General features: G+C 41.6%; 1 protein-coding gene across 1 annotated transcript in view; it reads right to left on the reverse strand.

Annotated features, from left to right (window-relative positions):
* Positions 1–14329, reverse strand: part of Snx25 (sorting nexin 25) — a 116837-nt gene that overhangs the window by 80308 nt on the left and 22200 nt on the right. The window contains exons 2-3 of the mRNA XM_021169438.2: positions 10206–10290; positions 2270–2486 (exon numbers count right to left, since the gene is read on the reverse strand). Coding sequence (XP_021025097.2) covers positions 2270–2486; positions 10206–10290 — 302 coding nt within the window. The remainder of the gene's footprint in view (positions 1–2269; positions 2487–10205; positions 10291–14329) is intronic.

Raw genomic sequence — 14329 nt, forward strand, 5'->3', positions numbered from 1 at the left:
CCCTGCTGAGGAAGCTCTCCCTGCTGAGGAAGCTCCCCCTGCTGAGGAAGCTCCCCCTGCTGAGGAAGCTCCCCCTGCTGAGGAAGCTCCCCCTGCTGAGGAAGCTCCCCCTGCTGAGGAAAGCTCCCCCTGCTGAGGAAGCTCTCCCTGATGACTAGCTACTGACTAGCTCTGAGTGCTGGCAGGTGCTGTGCAGGCTGCTGGGAGGGAACGACATCAATGGTTACATCCAGCTGTGGGCCTGCATGCTACAATGCCTGACCTTCCAGGCAAGACATGCCTTGGTGTGATCCTGATATGACAGTTATGGGCGCAACAAACTGCTTTTAGACTGGCTACAGGTCTGCTCCACAGGAAGGCTTTTGTGCCTGGTACTGTAAACTTGATCAGATGCCCAAGCCTAGGGAAGTTATAGGGTCTTGGTGGGAACCTACTGCTGTTTCACTAAATGGCCATGCTATTAAACCATCTTCTAAATATTTGTTTGCACCCACGGATTTGTGCTGCTCTCAACTTTGGTCAGAGAATCTTCTCTTTGCAGTGATGGCTGATGCAGACTCACTGCTGGTCAAAATGCTGCACATAACTAACTGAGCACTCAGCTCTGTCTGGGTCATCTGTGTCCACCTCCATCCACCCAAGGCTCAGGACACGTTATGGGAAGAGGACAAGGAAAGAGCCAATGGATGTGGGGACGAGCTACAACATGCTTCCAGATGTGACAGAGCCACTGCACTCACAACTCATAGTGGCCAAGGGAAGGAAGGCCAGTGAAATCCCAGCACTGACTGGGCCCCACTTCTACTGGAGGTGCAGCATCTGAGAGCTGCACAGAGATTGAGGAAAATCCCCTCTCCTTTGGGGACATGGCTGCTGGTAGGCTGCTTGAGCCCCGGTGGATGGCCACATCCCCAAGTGCTTATGGACAGAACTAATGGGAATCAATACAAAAAAGAAAAGGAGGACATGAAGCTGTGAGCAACGGCCTGGGGAGCACTGGGGGAATAAATAGGGAGGAGGTAGTGGTAGATGGGTATGATTAATACACATTTTGTAAATGTATGGAAACTTTCAAAGAGTTAAAAAACGTTATTTTAAAAAGTTAAAATAATTATGCTATAGAACCAATCTAGAGGTTGAACAACAGGTTAATGGATTAAGAAAATGGAGTATATACAAACAATGCATAAAGAATGAAGTTATATTGATTATAGGAAGAGAGATCTAGCTGGAGAGAATCATACTAAAGTGAATTAGGTCTTGGGAAGACGAAGATCTCATCTTTCATTTGTAGTTTCCAGATCTTCACATAAGCACATGAAGTAATGTGTGACTGATTATACAGCATGGAAGGAGAACTGAAACTTTAGGGGAGCAAAGGGGACTAACAAGTAGAGACGTGACAGGGCAAGGTAAGGAGATAGAGGGAAGGGTGTTCAAAATGCATGGCACTCTTTATGAAGAGGTTCTGTGTAAAGCGAATATACATACACAGGGGAAATTTTAAAAAGTGATTTTCAGGCTATTGTGATATAATTGATCTTTTAAAAGAAACACAAAAAGAATATATAAGCTATATTTTTCTCAAATTTCTAAGCTCACTGATTCTATACCACACTATAAAATAGTGTATTTATTTCACCTTTAGGTACCCATAATATTATAAGTTAAGTTCGGCATAGGGCTTGCTAGACCATTGTAACTATACTGAATAAATTACTTATAAAACCACATAAATCTATAATACAACTTTCTATTATAAAGTTATTAAGAAATCTGTTCTCTGAGTACACTGTAACAATTTCCCTTCAAAATGTCAACATTCCAAGTCAAGCAGGCAAACCATTCTAAAGTATTGCCTCATTTTATCTCCTCAAAAAGAGGACTATTTTAGTGAGGAAGGGGAAAGGTTGGCTGATTGTAGTAGTGTGAGTGTGCTTAACCCACGGAGAGCAGTACTATGAAGAGATGCAGCCTTACTGGAGGAGTGTGGCCTTGTTGGAGAAAGTATGTCATTGTGGAAGTGGGGCTTTGAGGTCTCATCTGTATGCCAGTGTGACACTGTCTTCTGGCTGCTTTCTGATAAAGATGTACAGCTCTCAGCTATAGTACCATTTCTGCCTGCATGATGCCATGCCTCCCACCATGATGATAATGGACTGAACCCCTGAAACTGTAAGGTAGCCCCCATGTAAATGTTGTCCCATGTAAGAGCTGCCTTGGTCATGGTGTCCCTTCACAGCAATGGAACCCTAACTAAGACACTTACCTGGCAGTAGCAGCTTTCAGGTCACAGAAGTGAGTGAGCAAAGCCTTTACAATATCATTACAGACAACTTTAACCACATCCACGTGAATCAGCCTGTGGCGAATTTGCTTGACAATTTCCCAGAAGTCATCTAAGAGCAGATGGTAGAGCTGTCCGTCATCTCTGCTGAGGTTCCCGTACCAGGAGAGAATATAGTCTCTGTAACTGTAGTCGAACACTATGAGGAATAAGCAAAGCTGGGTCAAAGTTGCAAGCATCAAGGCAGTTCATTGTTTAAAATACAGTGAGGGTAGGACATAGAACAAGGGAAAGGAAAGCTTCTAAGCTAAAAGACCCTCGTCTAGCGGAATGAATGTCTGAAGTCTTATACTGCCTAATTTTAAATACTTGATCTTGATGCCTATCTACTTAAATACATATAGTACAGCCAATCTTCTCAATCATTGATTTGGCTAAGGTCATGCTTCTCCAATAAGACCCCAAAGCTCATGTGAAAAAAGATACTTCTGTCAAGTTTATTCCACTCTAAGGTACTCTGTCTCCTTACCTATAATCTTTAGAGTCCTTTACCCTTTGGTACTTAAACCATGTTTCAGGACCATGATTCTTTATATTCAATTACATAATAGATTCAGTATTCTGTCTCCTAATAAGAACCCAACAATACAGAACAATAACACAAGAACACAATCACAGAATATAGTCCCACAACCCAGCATCACACACAATCAGCACTGTGTAGCTGGCTACCTTCACAAGGTGATTTCAAGAACACCTATATTTGTAGGGTAGGCCCATCCAATAGAAACATGAAAATCTGTATTTGTGTTTTCACATTTTTCTGCTACCCATACTAATTGAATAAAAACAGGTAAAATTAATAACATATTTCATTTCATATAATGTAATTTTATAAAATTAAGTAGTCAGCATTTAAAATTAAATATTTTATTACTTTTTCAAACCATTCTTTGAAATCTGGTACATATTTTATAGTTACAGCAATCACATATGAACTACTCAAGTTTCAAGTTTTTGGTGCTCCAAAGTCCCATTGTGGGTCTAGTAGCTGTCCATGACAGACACCACCGCACTATTTAAACAGAAAGTCTGTAGAGTTAATGTGAGTACTCAGAAAAGGACTTCTGAACAACAAACTGACATCTGGCGTAGATGACGTCACCTCTGAGTGCTGTGGGAGACATATTTAGCCACATAACATTGCTCATCTCAAGTACACATAGCTGACTGGTATTTTTAAATCACCTCTTTCTTTCTCAAAGCTTTTCTTTTTTAAACACTACTCAGTGCCTGGTAGGGCAGTACGCACCTTTAATCCTAATGGCTGGGAGACAGAATAGGCAGATCTCTGAGAATTGGAGGACAGCCTGATCTACTTGCAAGTTCCAGGCCAGTGAGGGCTAGATAGGGAAACACTGTCTTAACAGTCAGAAGACACAGGGAAAGACAGCCACACAGACAAACAAAAACCATGCATAGAACATCAAAAGTGTTGTTGACATTTACATATGCCAAACTTTAAGTAAAATGTCAAGGTGATCCAGGGGTTTCAGCTGTGCCTTCTAGCCGAGAATGATTACCTTCCAAAGAGAGAAGGAAAGGGGCAAACGCTACTACAATCTTCAGCCATTCATTAAACAGTATCTCACAGCTCTGGTGTGACGGTGGAATCGACAGCCACAACAGTAACAGTTGAGCATGGAAGAAAAGCCATCAAATAGATGAGGCTTAGGCTTCTCAGTCATTTTTATGTTAACATCCAGACATTTGATCAGATGGCTGTCAAGTCGCCTAGCTTCTGCAGAGTCGCTGTACCCTGTTGGGAACTAAAAAGGGGGCCCAGGGGATGCCCTAGGGAAGGAGAGGGGCCCAGGGGATCCCCTAGGGGAGGGGAGACCCACAGCCCACCAGAGTTTTACCTATTCTCTGGTCTGTCAGGCATGGGAGGGCTGCTATCTACCTTCCACTCATCCCCAGGTGGTGTCTAAGCCACTGACCCACTCTTCAGAGGGTGGCAAGGGGCAGCTTGCTAAAGCCACCAGAGTTATGGGAGAGAGGGATAAGGGAAGAGAGGTTCCCAACACCAGTGACAGTGAGTGCAGCAGATCTTGACTGGAGCAGAAACTCTCTATGGTTTTAGAGCTTTATTATAGAAAGGCAGGGAGAAAGAGAGAAGGAAGGAAGGAAGGAAGGGAGGGAGGGAGAGAGGAAGAGGGAGAGAGAGAGGGAGAGGGAGAGGGAGAGGGAGAGAGAGAGAGAGAAGGCTAGAGAGAAAGAGGGAGTAAGCAGGAGAGAGGAGAGGAGAGGAGAAGACAAAGAGAGAGGAGAGAAGACAAAGAGAGAGGGGGTGAGAGTGAGGAGTAAGAGGGAGACAAGTAAGAGAGGCAAGTAAGAGAACAAAGGAGTGAGAGAGTTAGGTGGGGGCCTAACAGCCCCTTTTAAAGTATGCTGTCTTATCTTATTGTTGCTAGGTAACTGGGGAGGAGTTTAGCCTGAAGGTCAGAAGCTTGGACTATTGCCTACAAGACATCTAGCCATGCTTCTCTTGTGGGGGCTGTGAGGGGCAGTAACTTAGGCAGGGGTCAGAGTTCCAGGAGCATAAAGGAAGGCCTACCATGTCATGAAGGTGAATTATCACCCTTTGGGGTTCAGACCTCAGCTCAACTGGATACCAGCCTGTAGCCCAATTCCCCACAGTACCCCATCTTGAACTGGGTGTTTCCATTAACAAGGCAGAGACATTTTCTGGTCCAGATTTAAGGCTTTAAGGTGAAAACTGAAACAAGGCACCTCTATAGTCTCATTCATTTGTGACAAACAACTAGAACATGGTTCTTACACAGCAACTGAGCATGTCAGGAAACTGAGGTTAGAGGAGTAAAGTAACTTCAGGCACATTATGGTCCCCCATATGCATAGCAGTAGGAGACAAGCAGTAAGAGTAACAGACAGGAGAAATCAGAAACAGCGTCCTTGTCCACTGTTCATCTGACTTCTTCAAATCACATTCATATGGAGAAATAAGCCCCAGGCAGCACTTTGTAAGCTTGTTCTAGAAAGCACAAGAGGACAGCACAGACATCCTAGGAAAGAGGTTCTGCTCAAGTCAACATAAAGAACTCGGTAAAAGCAGCAGAGCTGACCAACAGGCAGGCATGCCAGATGGTGCTCCTCCCATTAGCAACCCTTGAACAAGGGTGCAGACCTAGTGGACAAGGATGACCAAACCTAGATGATCTCCAAAGGACCTTGCCTGCAGAGCCAAGTAATAGTAGCAGGAGGAGAGTCTCTTGCCAAAAGCACTGCTTGGTTGGTTCCTTGCTCTTTTTATTAAACTAAGTTTTCATACCATGGAAATTTAAACTAATAATTCTGAAGCGTTAAGTATATGCAAAGTAGAAGCACCTTTCCTCTTGTTAAAGTCCAATTTCTGGGTCAGGGAGATGGTTCAGTGGTTACAAGTGCTTGCCATGCAAGCCTGTCAGGCTGAGTTTGATCCCTGGGACCTAAGTCAACAGTCACATGCTGTGACACATGTCTATAATCCCAACACTTTGGAACCAAGGGAGAAGGAAGAGACAGAAAAACTGGTCAGAAGCTCAAAGGCCTGCTAAGCCTGCAAACAAAGTAAGAAACAAGAGACTGCCACAACAAAGTGAAAAGAGAGAAGAAACTCTCCAAAGGGTGTCCTCTGGCCTCCATCCCTGTGTTATGCCCCCTATCAACAACACACACCAATATTTAAAAGTTAATTTCAACTTACAGCAAAGAGTTAAACGAAATCATAAAAGATGCACTTTACAGTAAGATCTGCTCAGTGTGCTGTCCTAGTCTCTGCTCTACTGCTATGAAGAGACACCATGACCAAGGCAATCTTACAAGAAAACATTTAATTGGACGCTTCCTTTCAGTAACCCATTGGCTGAGAGAGAGCCTGGGCTTGGCACAGGCTTCTGCAACCTCCAAGCCCACTCTCAACACACTTCCTCCAACAAGGTCACACCTCCTAGTCCTTCTAATCCTTCCGAATACTGCCACTCCCTGGAGACTAAGCATTCAAAATGAGAGTATATGGAAGCCATTCTTATTTAGACCACCACATCTGCTAAAAGGTTTAATATGAAAGATATCATCTACGCAATGCATTACTACATTTCTCAACTATATTGCATAGGCTATTCAATACAACTCTGAAATACTATTGTAGTACAATTTGGTTAAGAACTTACAGATTTTCCAATATCCTTAAGGTAAGTTTCATAGCTACATGTGTAACTTGGATATATATATATATATATATATATATATATATATATATACACACATATATATGTATATATATATACATATATATATGCTTCTAAATATATATTGCATAGCTATACAGACCCACACAAACACAAAAATGAACAGAAAGTTGTGTACAAATATGTTTGTGTTGTATATGTGTGTAGAGGACAGAGGTCAAGAGTCTTCCTTCTTTGTTCTCCACTTTGCTTTTAAAGACAGGCAGGGTTCCTTACTGAACCTGGAGCTAACTGATTTAGCCTGGTTGACTGGGCAGGGATCCACATGTCTCTACTTCACCAACATTGGAAGTAGAGATGTATGCCATTGAGTCTGGCTTTTATCTGAATGGTAGGTTCTTATGTCTGCATGGTAAGCATTTTACCAACTGCGTGATCTTCAGCCCACTCAACAAAATCTTTTAAAAGATAACTCAAAGGTGAACCAATTCCAGAACATAAATTCCCTCCTGAAAAGCATTCAGAGAGCAATTGGTTGCCTCAACAGCAGTCATGCCTCTTCCGCACCAGTGGGACATCTTGCCAGCAGGGTGGTCAACAGGTTAACTTCTAGCATATGAAGTATAGCTTTGCTGTTCCATCTAACACCTACTTTTTGATTCTTGTAATTCAGAATGTAAAGACTTAGGCATTCCTCATCGGCACTGAGCTACAACACAGAGTCCTTCGCAACAACCATGTTTATATTGGTACCACACATATATCTGAACTCACTGAACTGTTTGATTACATTGTTTTAAACTATATATTCCAAAGGCAATAAAGTAAATTTATAGAGATGAAATGGTACAGTATTATCTAATTAAAATTAGCTTCAGGAGAAAATGCTTACATATTTTCTAAGTGGTTCTCATCAACTGCAGGTAAATAACTGCAGCCATGACAAACACACTGCCACTTAAGCTTTTCTGCACACAGACTACACTTTAATCAACACTAAGCCTGTTATCATTCTCTGTAGTTTAGATGAATATACTGGTGCTATGGGTTAGAAATATAAAGCACACTCCAAAGATACAAACTGCGTTCACTATGGATGTTTCTAAATGCTGGGGTAATCTCTTAGCTTTCTCAACACTCAGTTCTAGAGTCACCATAAACTTACAAGGCCACCGTTTTAGAATCCAAGTTTTGGCTTGTTTGTTATTGTTGTTATCAGCTGCTGCCAAACTCGTAAACTGCACTCCAGAATCTATTGTTAGAGCCGCCAGCAGCTCTTATTTTGGTAGAGGATGTGATGTTCAATTTCCCGAAAAGCATCTTATATAAAACAAAGGACTTCTGATTCTTAAGAAGCTGCTTAACAATGCTGCCTAACAGATAACAGAAGCTGAGCTACAAAGAGAAAAATACAAAAAAAAGGTCAACCTCAGTGTGGCACAGAGAATATTACCAGAAGGGGAAGGACTGGATTTAGTTAGTACCAACTGTACAATAAGATGAAATACTACATAGAATCTCCATGATACATATAAGTGATACATTAATGAAAACAACAAGTTTAAAAAAGAAAGCAAACCATCAAAGTGCTTTGAAAATACCAAATAATAATTAAGCAAAATTTCTATGCAAAGGCTTTGATGGCACTTCCCTTTCATAGAAGCCACTGCTGAGAGCAATGTGGCACCTGTTTCTGTCAGGTAGGCCTCAGTTTCTCCTAAGCCCGCCCACACAAAGGCTGCTCAAACTGGCCCACCCAAGAGAAAAAAAGGGTCATGCTCAAAAAACTGCAAAGACATTTTAGGTCTTACAAAATTTAGAAGGCACCGTAGTTTTGGCATTTACAATGGCCCCGAGTGGAAACAACTTGAATGTCCAAATAGGATGAGCAAGTAGGATGTGGCACCTGAGACAGTGAAATAGTGGTCAGTTTTCAGACAGACAGTTAAAGCACGGTCTGTAGAAGTAACCTTTTTTTTTTTTTTAGACATTTTTAAAGCTTTATTTTTATTTTATATGTATGGGTGTTTGACTGCAAGTCTGTCTGTGCACCATGTGCATATGTGGTGCCCATGGAGCCAGAAGAGAGTATAAGATCCTCTGACACTAGTTACACAGATGGCTGGGATCCACCCTGTAGGTGCTCGACACCAAACCCAAGTCCTCTACAAGAGCAGCAAGTGCTCTTCACCACTGAGCCACCTCTCCAGCAGCTGCAGAGATGATGATACATGTCAGACGAATCTTCCCATATGAAGCAACTAAGAATTCTGGAGGGGGGGATCTTAAGGCAGTGAAGAAAAACCAACAGTTGGAGCAGGAGCTGGACAGCTGCCTCAGTGCTTAACAGTACAGGCCACCCTTGCAAAGAGCCCAGGTTCAGCTCCCAGCACCCACATCAGGTGGCTCGTCCGTCACAGCTGCAAATGCTGTCCCAGCAGTCCGAATGTCCTCTTCTGCTCTCCATAGGCACCAGACACACATGTGATACACATGCATACATGAAGGCCTTCATACACAAGTACATAAAATAAAAATAAACATTTTTTAATTGGCACAGGGCCATCAAGATGGGTCAGTGATTAATGGCATTTGCTGTGCAAGTCAGACAACTGGAATTAAATTTCCAGGGGCCATGGTAGAAGGAAATAATTAACTCCCAAAGTTATCATCCGACCTCTACATGCACAGCATGGCACATGCACATTTGCACTTACACGTACACATGCACACACATTAAGTAAAAAGAAAATTCTCTCTCAAGGTTTTGTTTTACAAAGACAGGATTTTACTATGTAGCCTTGTCTATGCAGATCTGCCTGCTTCTGTCTCCCAAATGCAGGGCCTAAGGGCTTGCCCTGCCATGCCCAGCAAAACCATGAGGTTTTGAATAATAAATGTAAAATTTTAAATCCAGCAAATTTTAGAAAAGTCATTATATTCATCATTAAAAGAAACATTACTAACATTAAATGATAGTTTATAAAATATGAAAATTCAAAATTTCAAACTATGTCCCTATTTCTGTAATACTCATCTTCAAATTTAAACATTTTTGTGAACTATGCCAAAAAGTACATATCTGTATATTATTTATTCTCTTAACTTTTTTTCATGTATAATAATTGAAATAAATGTTTAGAAATCTGATTTTAATACTCATGTAAAGCCTTAATTTGATCTTCAAACTACATAGCATCCTTCACATTAATATTAATTAACATTAATTTTTAGATATATAGTGTACTTTGCAATTGTCCCTTTCCATGCAAACCTCACGTGCATGTTCTCCACTCTTGTGATGCTATCGCTGAACCTCCTTAAACTGATCTATTCATGAGTGCATCGAGTCCAATAACCCCTAACACACATCCACCAGGCAGCATCTGGAATGAAACATTTCCTGAACCTATTTTAGAGAATAGAGAGCAGATCTGCACTTCCTATTGTAGATAAATCTCTCCTGTGCTGGTTAGCTTCACGGGATCTGGAAATTCCGACTCTATAAACATTTAAACCACTTCCTAATCACAGATGCACCAATCTTCAAACAGAAACTCATGAGAGTCCTCCTGCTGTAGGAAGGATAGATAAACTAGAGATTACAAATTCCCTCTGAGACAGTGATTGCTTCACACAGCAATTCCCCGAGCCCAGTCTGTTCTCACCATCTCTCAGAACGCGATCCATGTTGTGAGAAATGACCACTCTTCTGCCCTGAGCTGTCTCCTGTGGATTTCCATATACAGGGCTCTGAAATGAGAGGAAAGACATGATAGAGATTACTGAATGAATCAGCTACCTATAAGGATAAAACCAAGACAAAGAGTAGGAGAGTGTAATCTAACTCTGGAAAAGTAGACAAATGTTCAAGGTTAATTAAGAAATGTTAAGGGAAAGAAGAATTAAATATAATATTGGAAATAGTGGGAAGCTATAAAAGCATAGGAGCCAGGCGTGGTGGCGCACGCCTTTAATCCCAGCACTTGGGAGGCAGAGGCAGGCGAATTTCTGAGTTCGAGGCCAGCCTGGTCTACAGAGTGAATTCCAGGACACCCAGGGCTACACAGAGAAACCCTGTCTAAAAAAAAAACCAACAAAACAAAGCAAGAATTAAAAGCATAGACAAAAAGTAAGTCAATCAGGGAAAGACAACACTATTTGTCTCTGTTAGGGTTTCTACAAACACCATGACCACAATCAGCTTTGTGTGCAAAAGGTTATTTCAGCTTAAAACTTCCATCACTGAGGAAGTCAAAGCAGGAGCTCAAGGCAGTGGCATGGAGGCAGGAAGTGATGCAGAGACCATAGAGGAACACAGGTTACTGGCTTGCTCCTCACCCTGCTGTCTTGCATATCTCAGGACGACCTGCTCAAGGTGGCACCACCCTCATCAATTACTAATCAAGAAAATGGTGTACAGACTTGCTTAACAGGCAATCTGATTGAGGCTAACATAAAACCAGCACACTACTCAACAAATAGTAATGGGATAGTTTGTATTCATATGTGAGGGGATGTGATAGTCAAACGTTATTTATAACTTGAAACTGACTGGGAAGCTAAACATTTCCTTAAACTATATATATATATATATATATGTATATATATATATATATATATATTAACTAGATATATATTAAACTATATATATATTAACTAGAAAATTTGGGATCATATGTTTAAAATCATGAGACAGCAAAGGCCTCTCTAAAATAAGGCACAAAGTCCAAAAGTTATACAAAAACAAAACAAAGCGTGACTTTAAAATAGAAAATTATGGGCTGGAGAGATGGCTCAGAGGTTAGAAACACTGACTGCTCTTCCAGAGGTCCTGAGAGTTCAATTCCCAGCAACCACATGGTAGCTCACAACCATGATCTGACAGCCTCTTCTGGTGTGTCTGAAGACAGCTACAGTGTACTTACATATAATAAATAAAAAAAAATATTTTAAAAAATAAAATAATAGAAAATTACTGTTTAACAAAAACAACATGAACAAAATATAAGTACTACTCTAAGAGAATATCTCAACACATGTAACAAAAGAGTATCTTTTTATATATGTATATTTATACTCCTATCGCCAAACATCATACTATTCGTCCTTGTATTAGGAAAACTTGCATTGAAGCAATACTATACCTCAGATGGCCTCCATGTGGAATCTGATCAGTCCACTTTTGCTTTGGTATTTTAGTACATATATCACAATATTCATTCATAAACGCTTTGGTGGACCAGGCCACTATTATTTTAAAGATATATTTTGGTCTTTTATTTCATTAAAATCAATGAAATCTATCCTCGTGTTAAGATTTAAAACTATCTCAAACTAACCAGGGTCAGTTTTAATTACACACAGTCTTCTCTAGAGGGAAAAAATAGAGATCTCAATATATAATTGCACATTTGAAAAATGTTTTCCAAAGTCAGACCAAAACCTGAAAGCTTTTCTTTAATACATGTAAGCAGATCTTCACAATCAAGAATAGACAGCATAGAAATAAACACTTCCTTGAATATGTACCGACTTTTCAGTCCATAGCCATGATACACTCAAGCTGTCTATGTGCCAAGCCAGAGATACCCTTTGAAGAGAAAGCACCCAGAGAACCTTGCAGAGAAACTTGGGCATGCCAACACACTAGTCGCTAGACAACCAGGAGCTGTCTGAACTCTAGCCTACACAGACTGGGAAGAGGGCAGTGCTCTCTGGGTGGCTTTGAAGCCACTCATGATATCATTCCTCTCATGCCAGTCACCATCACTATTCCAGTAAACAAAAGTCTCTCCACTTTACTGTGTACATAGATTTTTAAGTGTTTTCCAATGTACTCCAGTTTAATTTAAGTTAAAAAGAAAAACTGCCAGACATAGACACATGACTATAATCCTAATGTGTGGATGCAAAAGGAGGGTTATTTGATGGCAACCCTTGGCTACAATGCTAGTTTGAAGTTAGCCTGGGCTACTTAAGCCACAGACAAACCAAGCACAAACAGACAGACAGACAGACAGACAGCGGGTGAAGAAAAAGAAGGGTGAGAAATGGAAAGAAAGGAAGGAAAGGTTGCACAAAGTTCAGGGGTGATGGGTGTACTTCCTGTGAAGCTACTGCAATGGTAGCCTATCTTACAAAAGCAAATACAATCCTGCACTCGCCTCATTAGCCACACGAGGGTCACAGGGCTGCGTCTCACAGAGTCTGAGTGTCTGACCATCTTCTATGATCCCACAATTTTCTCACTTTTCTCAAAACTCTGCCTCTTTCAAAACAATCATATCTGCCTTGGCCTCAACAATAATGTATTCTACCCATGGAAGGAGTTACAGAGACAAAGTTTGGAGTAGAGACTGAAGGATTGACCATCCAGAAACTGCCCTACCTGGGGACCATCCCATAAACAACCACCAAACCCAGACACTATTGCAGATGCCAACAAGAGCTTGCTGACAGGAGCCCAATATAGCTGTCTCCTGAGAGGTTCTGCCAGTGCCTGACTAATACAGTAGTGGATGCTCACAGCCATCCATTAGATGGAGCACAGGGTTCCCAGTGAAGGAGCTAGAAAAAGTACCTAGAGAGATGAAGGGGCTGCAACCCCATAGGAGGAACAACAATATGAACTAACCTGTAACCCCAGAGCTCCCTGAGACTAAACCACCAGTCAAAGAAAATACCTGGTGGGACTCGTGGCTCTAGCTGCATATGTAGCAGAGGATGGCCTAGTCAGTCATCAATGGGAGGAGAGGCCTGTGAAGGTTCTATGCCCCAGTACAGGGGCCAGGAAGCAGGAGTGGGTGGGTTGGGGAGCAGGGGGACGGGGGAAATGATAGGGGATTTTCGGAGGGGAAACTAGGAAAGGGGATAACATTTGAAGTGTAAATAAAGAAAATATCTAATAAAAAATCTGAAAGAAAGAAAAATAATAATAATGTTTTCAAATCCAAAGAAATGAAGAAGCCATATATATCTTTCCAGGCAGGAATGAGAAGACTGGGAAACATGAAAGGCCATCTCATTAGATGAAGACTGGCAAGGATTGGGAACACACTCAAGCACACAGTTCCCAATGCACACACTGAGCACCATGTCAGAGCTGGTGCAGCAAAGCAGGGCTGGGAAACATGGCTCCACAGCTAAACTGGCTTGGCTCTGCTGTCACCTGGTAATGCAACCCAACCCAGACTTTCTATTAGGTTCTTTTTAAGGGTCTTATTGTACCTTAGTTTTAAATATAATTGGTATCGGAGTTCCAGAAACAGAAAAACACAGCATTGGCCAGGAAAGTAATAAATAGTGAAAGGGATTGTGACTCGTTGAGCTAGAGGTATTTTTTTTTTTGTCTCAACAAAAATGGAAATCAATAATTTTAGGTACCTCCTCTAACTCAGTGCTGCCCCAAACACTATTGGCTTACACTGCACCAAACTGTGAGGCAGGTTAAACCCTACATCATGTCCATAACTGTAGGCTCACATAAAGCTCTTGGCAGAATGCCCCACATGCAACAACACAATCCAGCTATGACCAATAATACAACACAGAATGACCAATTTTCAAGAAAATGGCTTGGAGCCAGGCATGGTAGCACACACCTTTAATCCCAGCCTTCTGGAGGCAGGGACAGATGAATCTCTGTGAGTTCAAGGCCAGCCTGGTCTTCATGGCAAGTTGAGGCCAAAGAAGCCTGTCTCAAGAAAGGGAAGAGTGAAAGGTGGGGGGAGGAAGAGGAGGGAGAGGAGGAGAAGGAGGAGGAAGAGAAGGAAAAGGAAGAGGTAGAGGA

This window comes from Mus caroli, chromosome 8 (genome assembly GCF_900094665.2).
Source record: "Mus caroli chromosome 8, CAROLI_EIJ_v1.1, whole genome shotgun sequence".
Classification (NCBI taxonomy): Eukaryota; Metazoa; Chordata; class Mammalia; order Rodentia; family Muridae; genus Mus; species Mus caroli.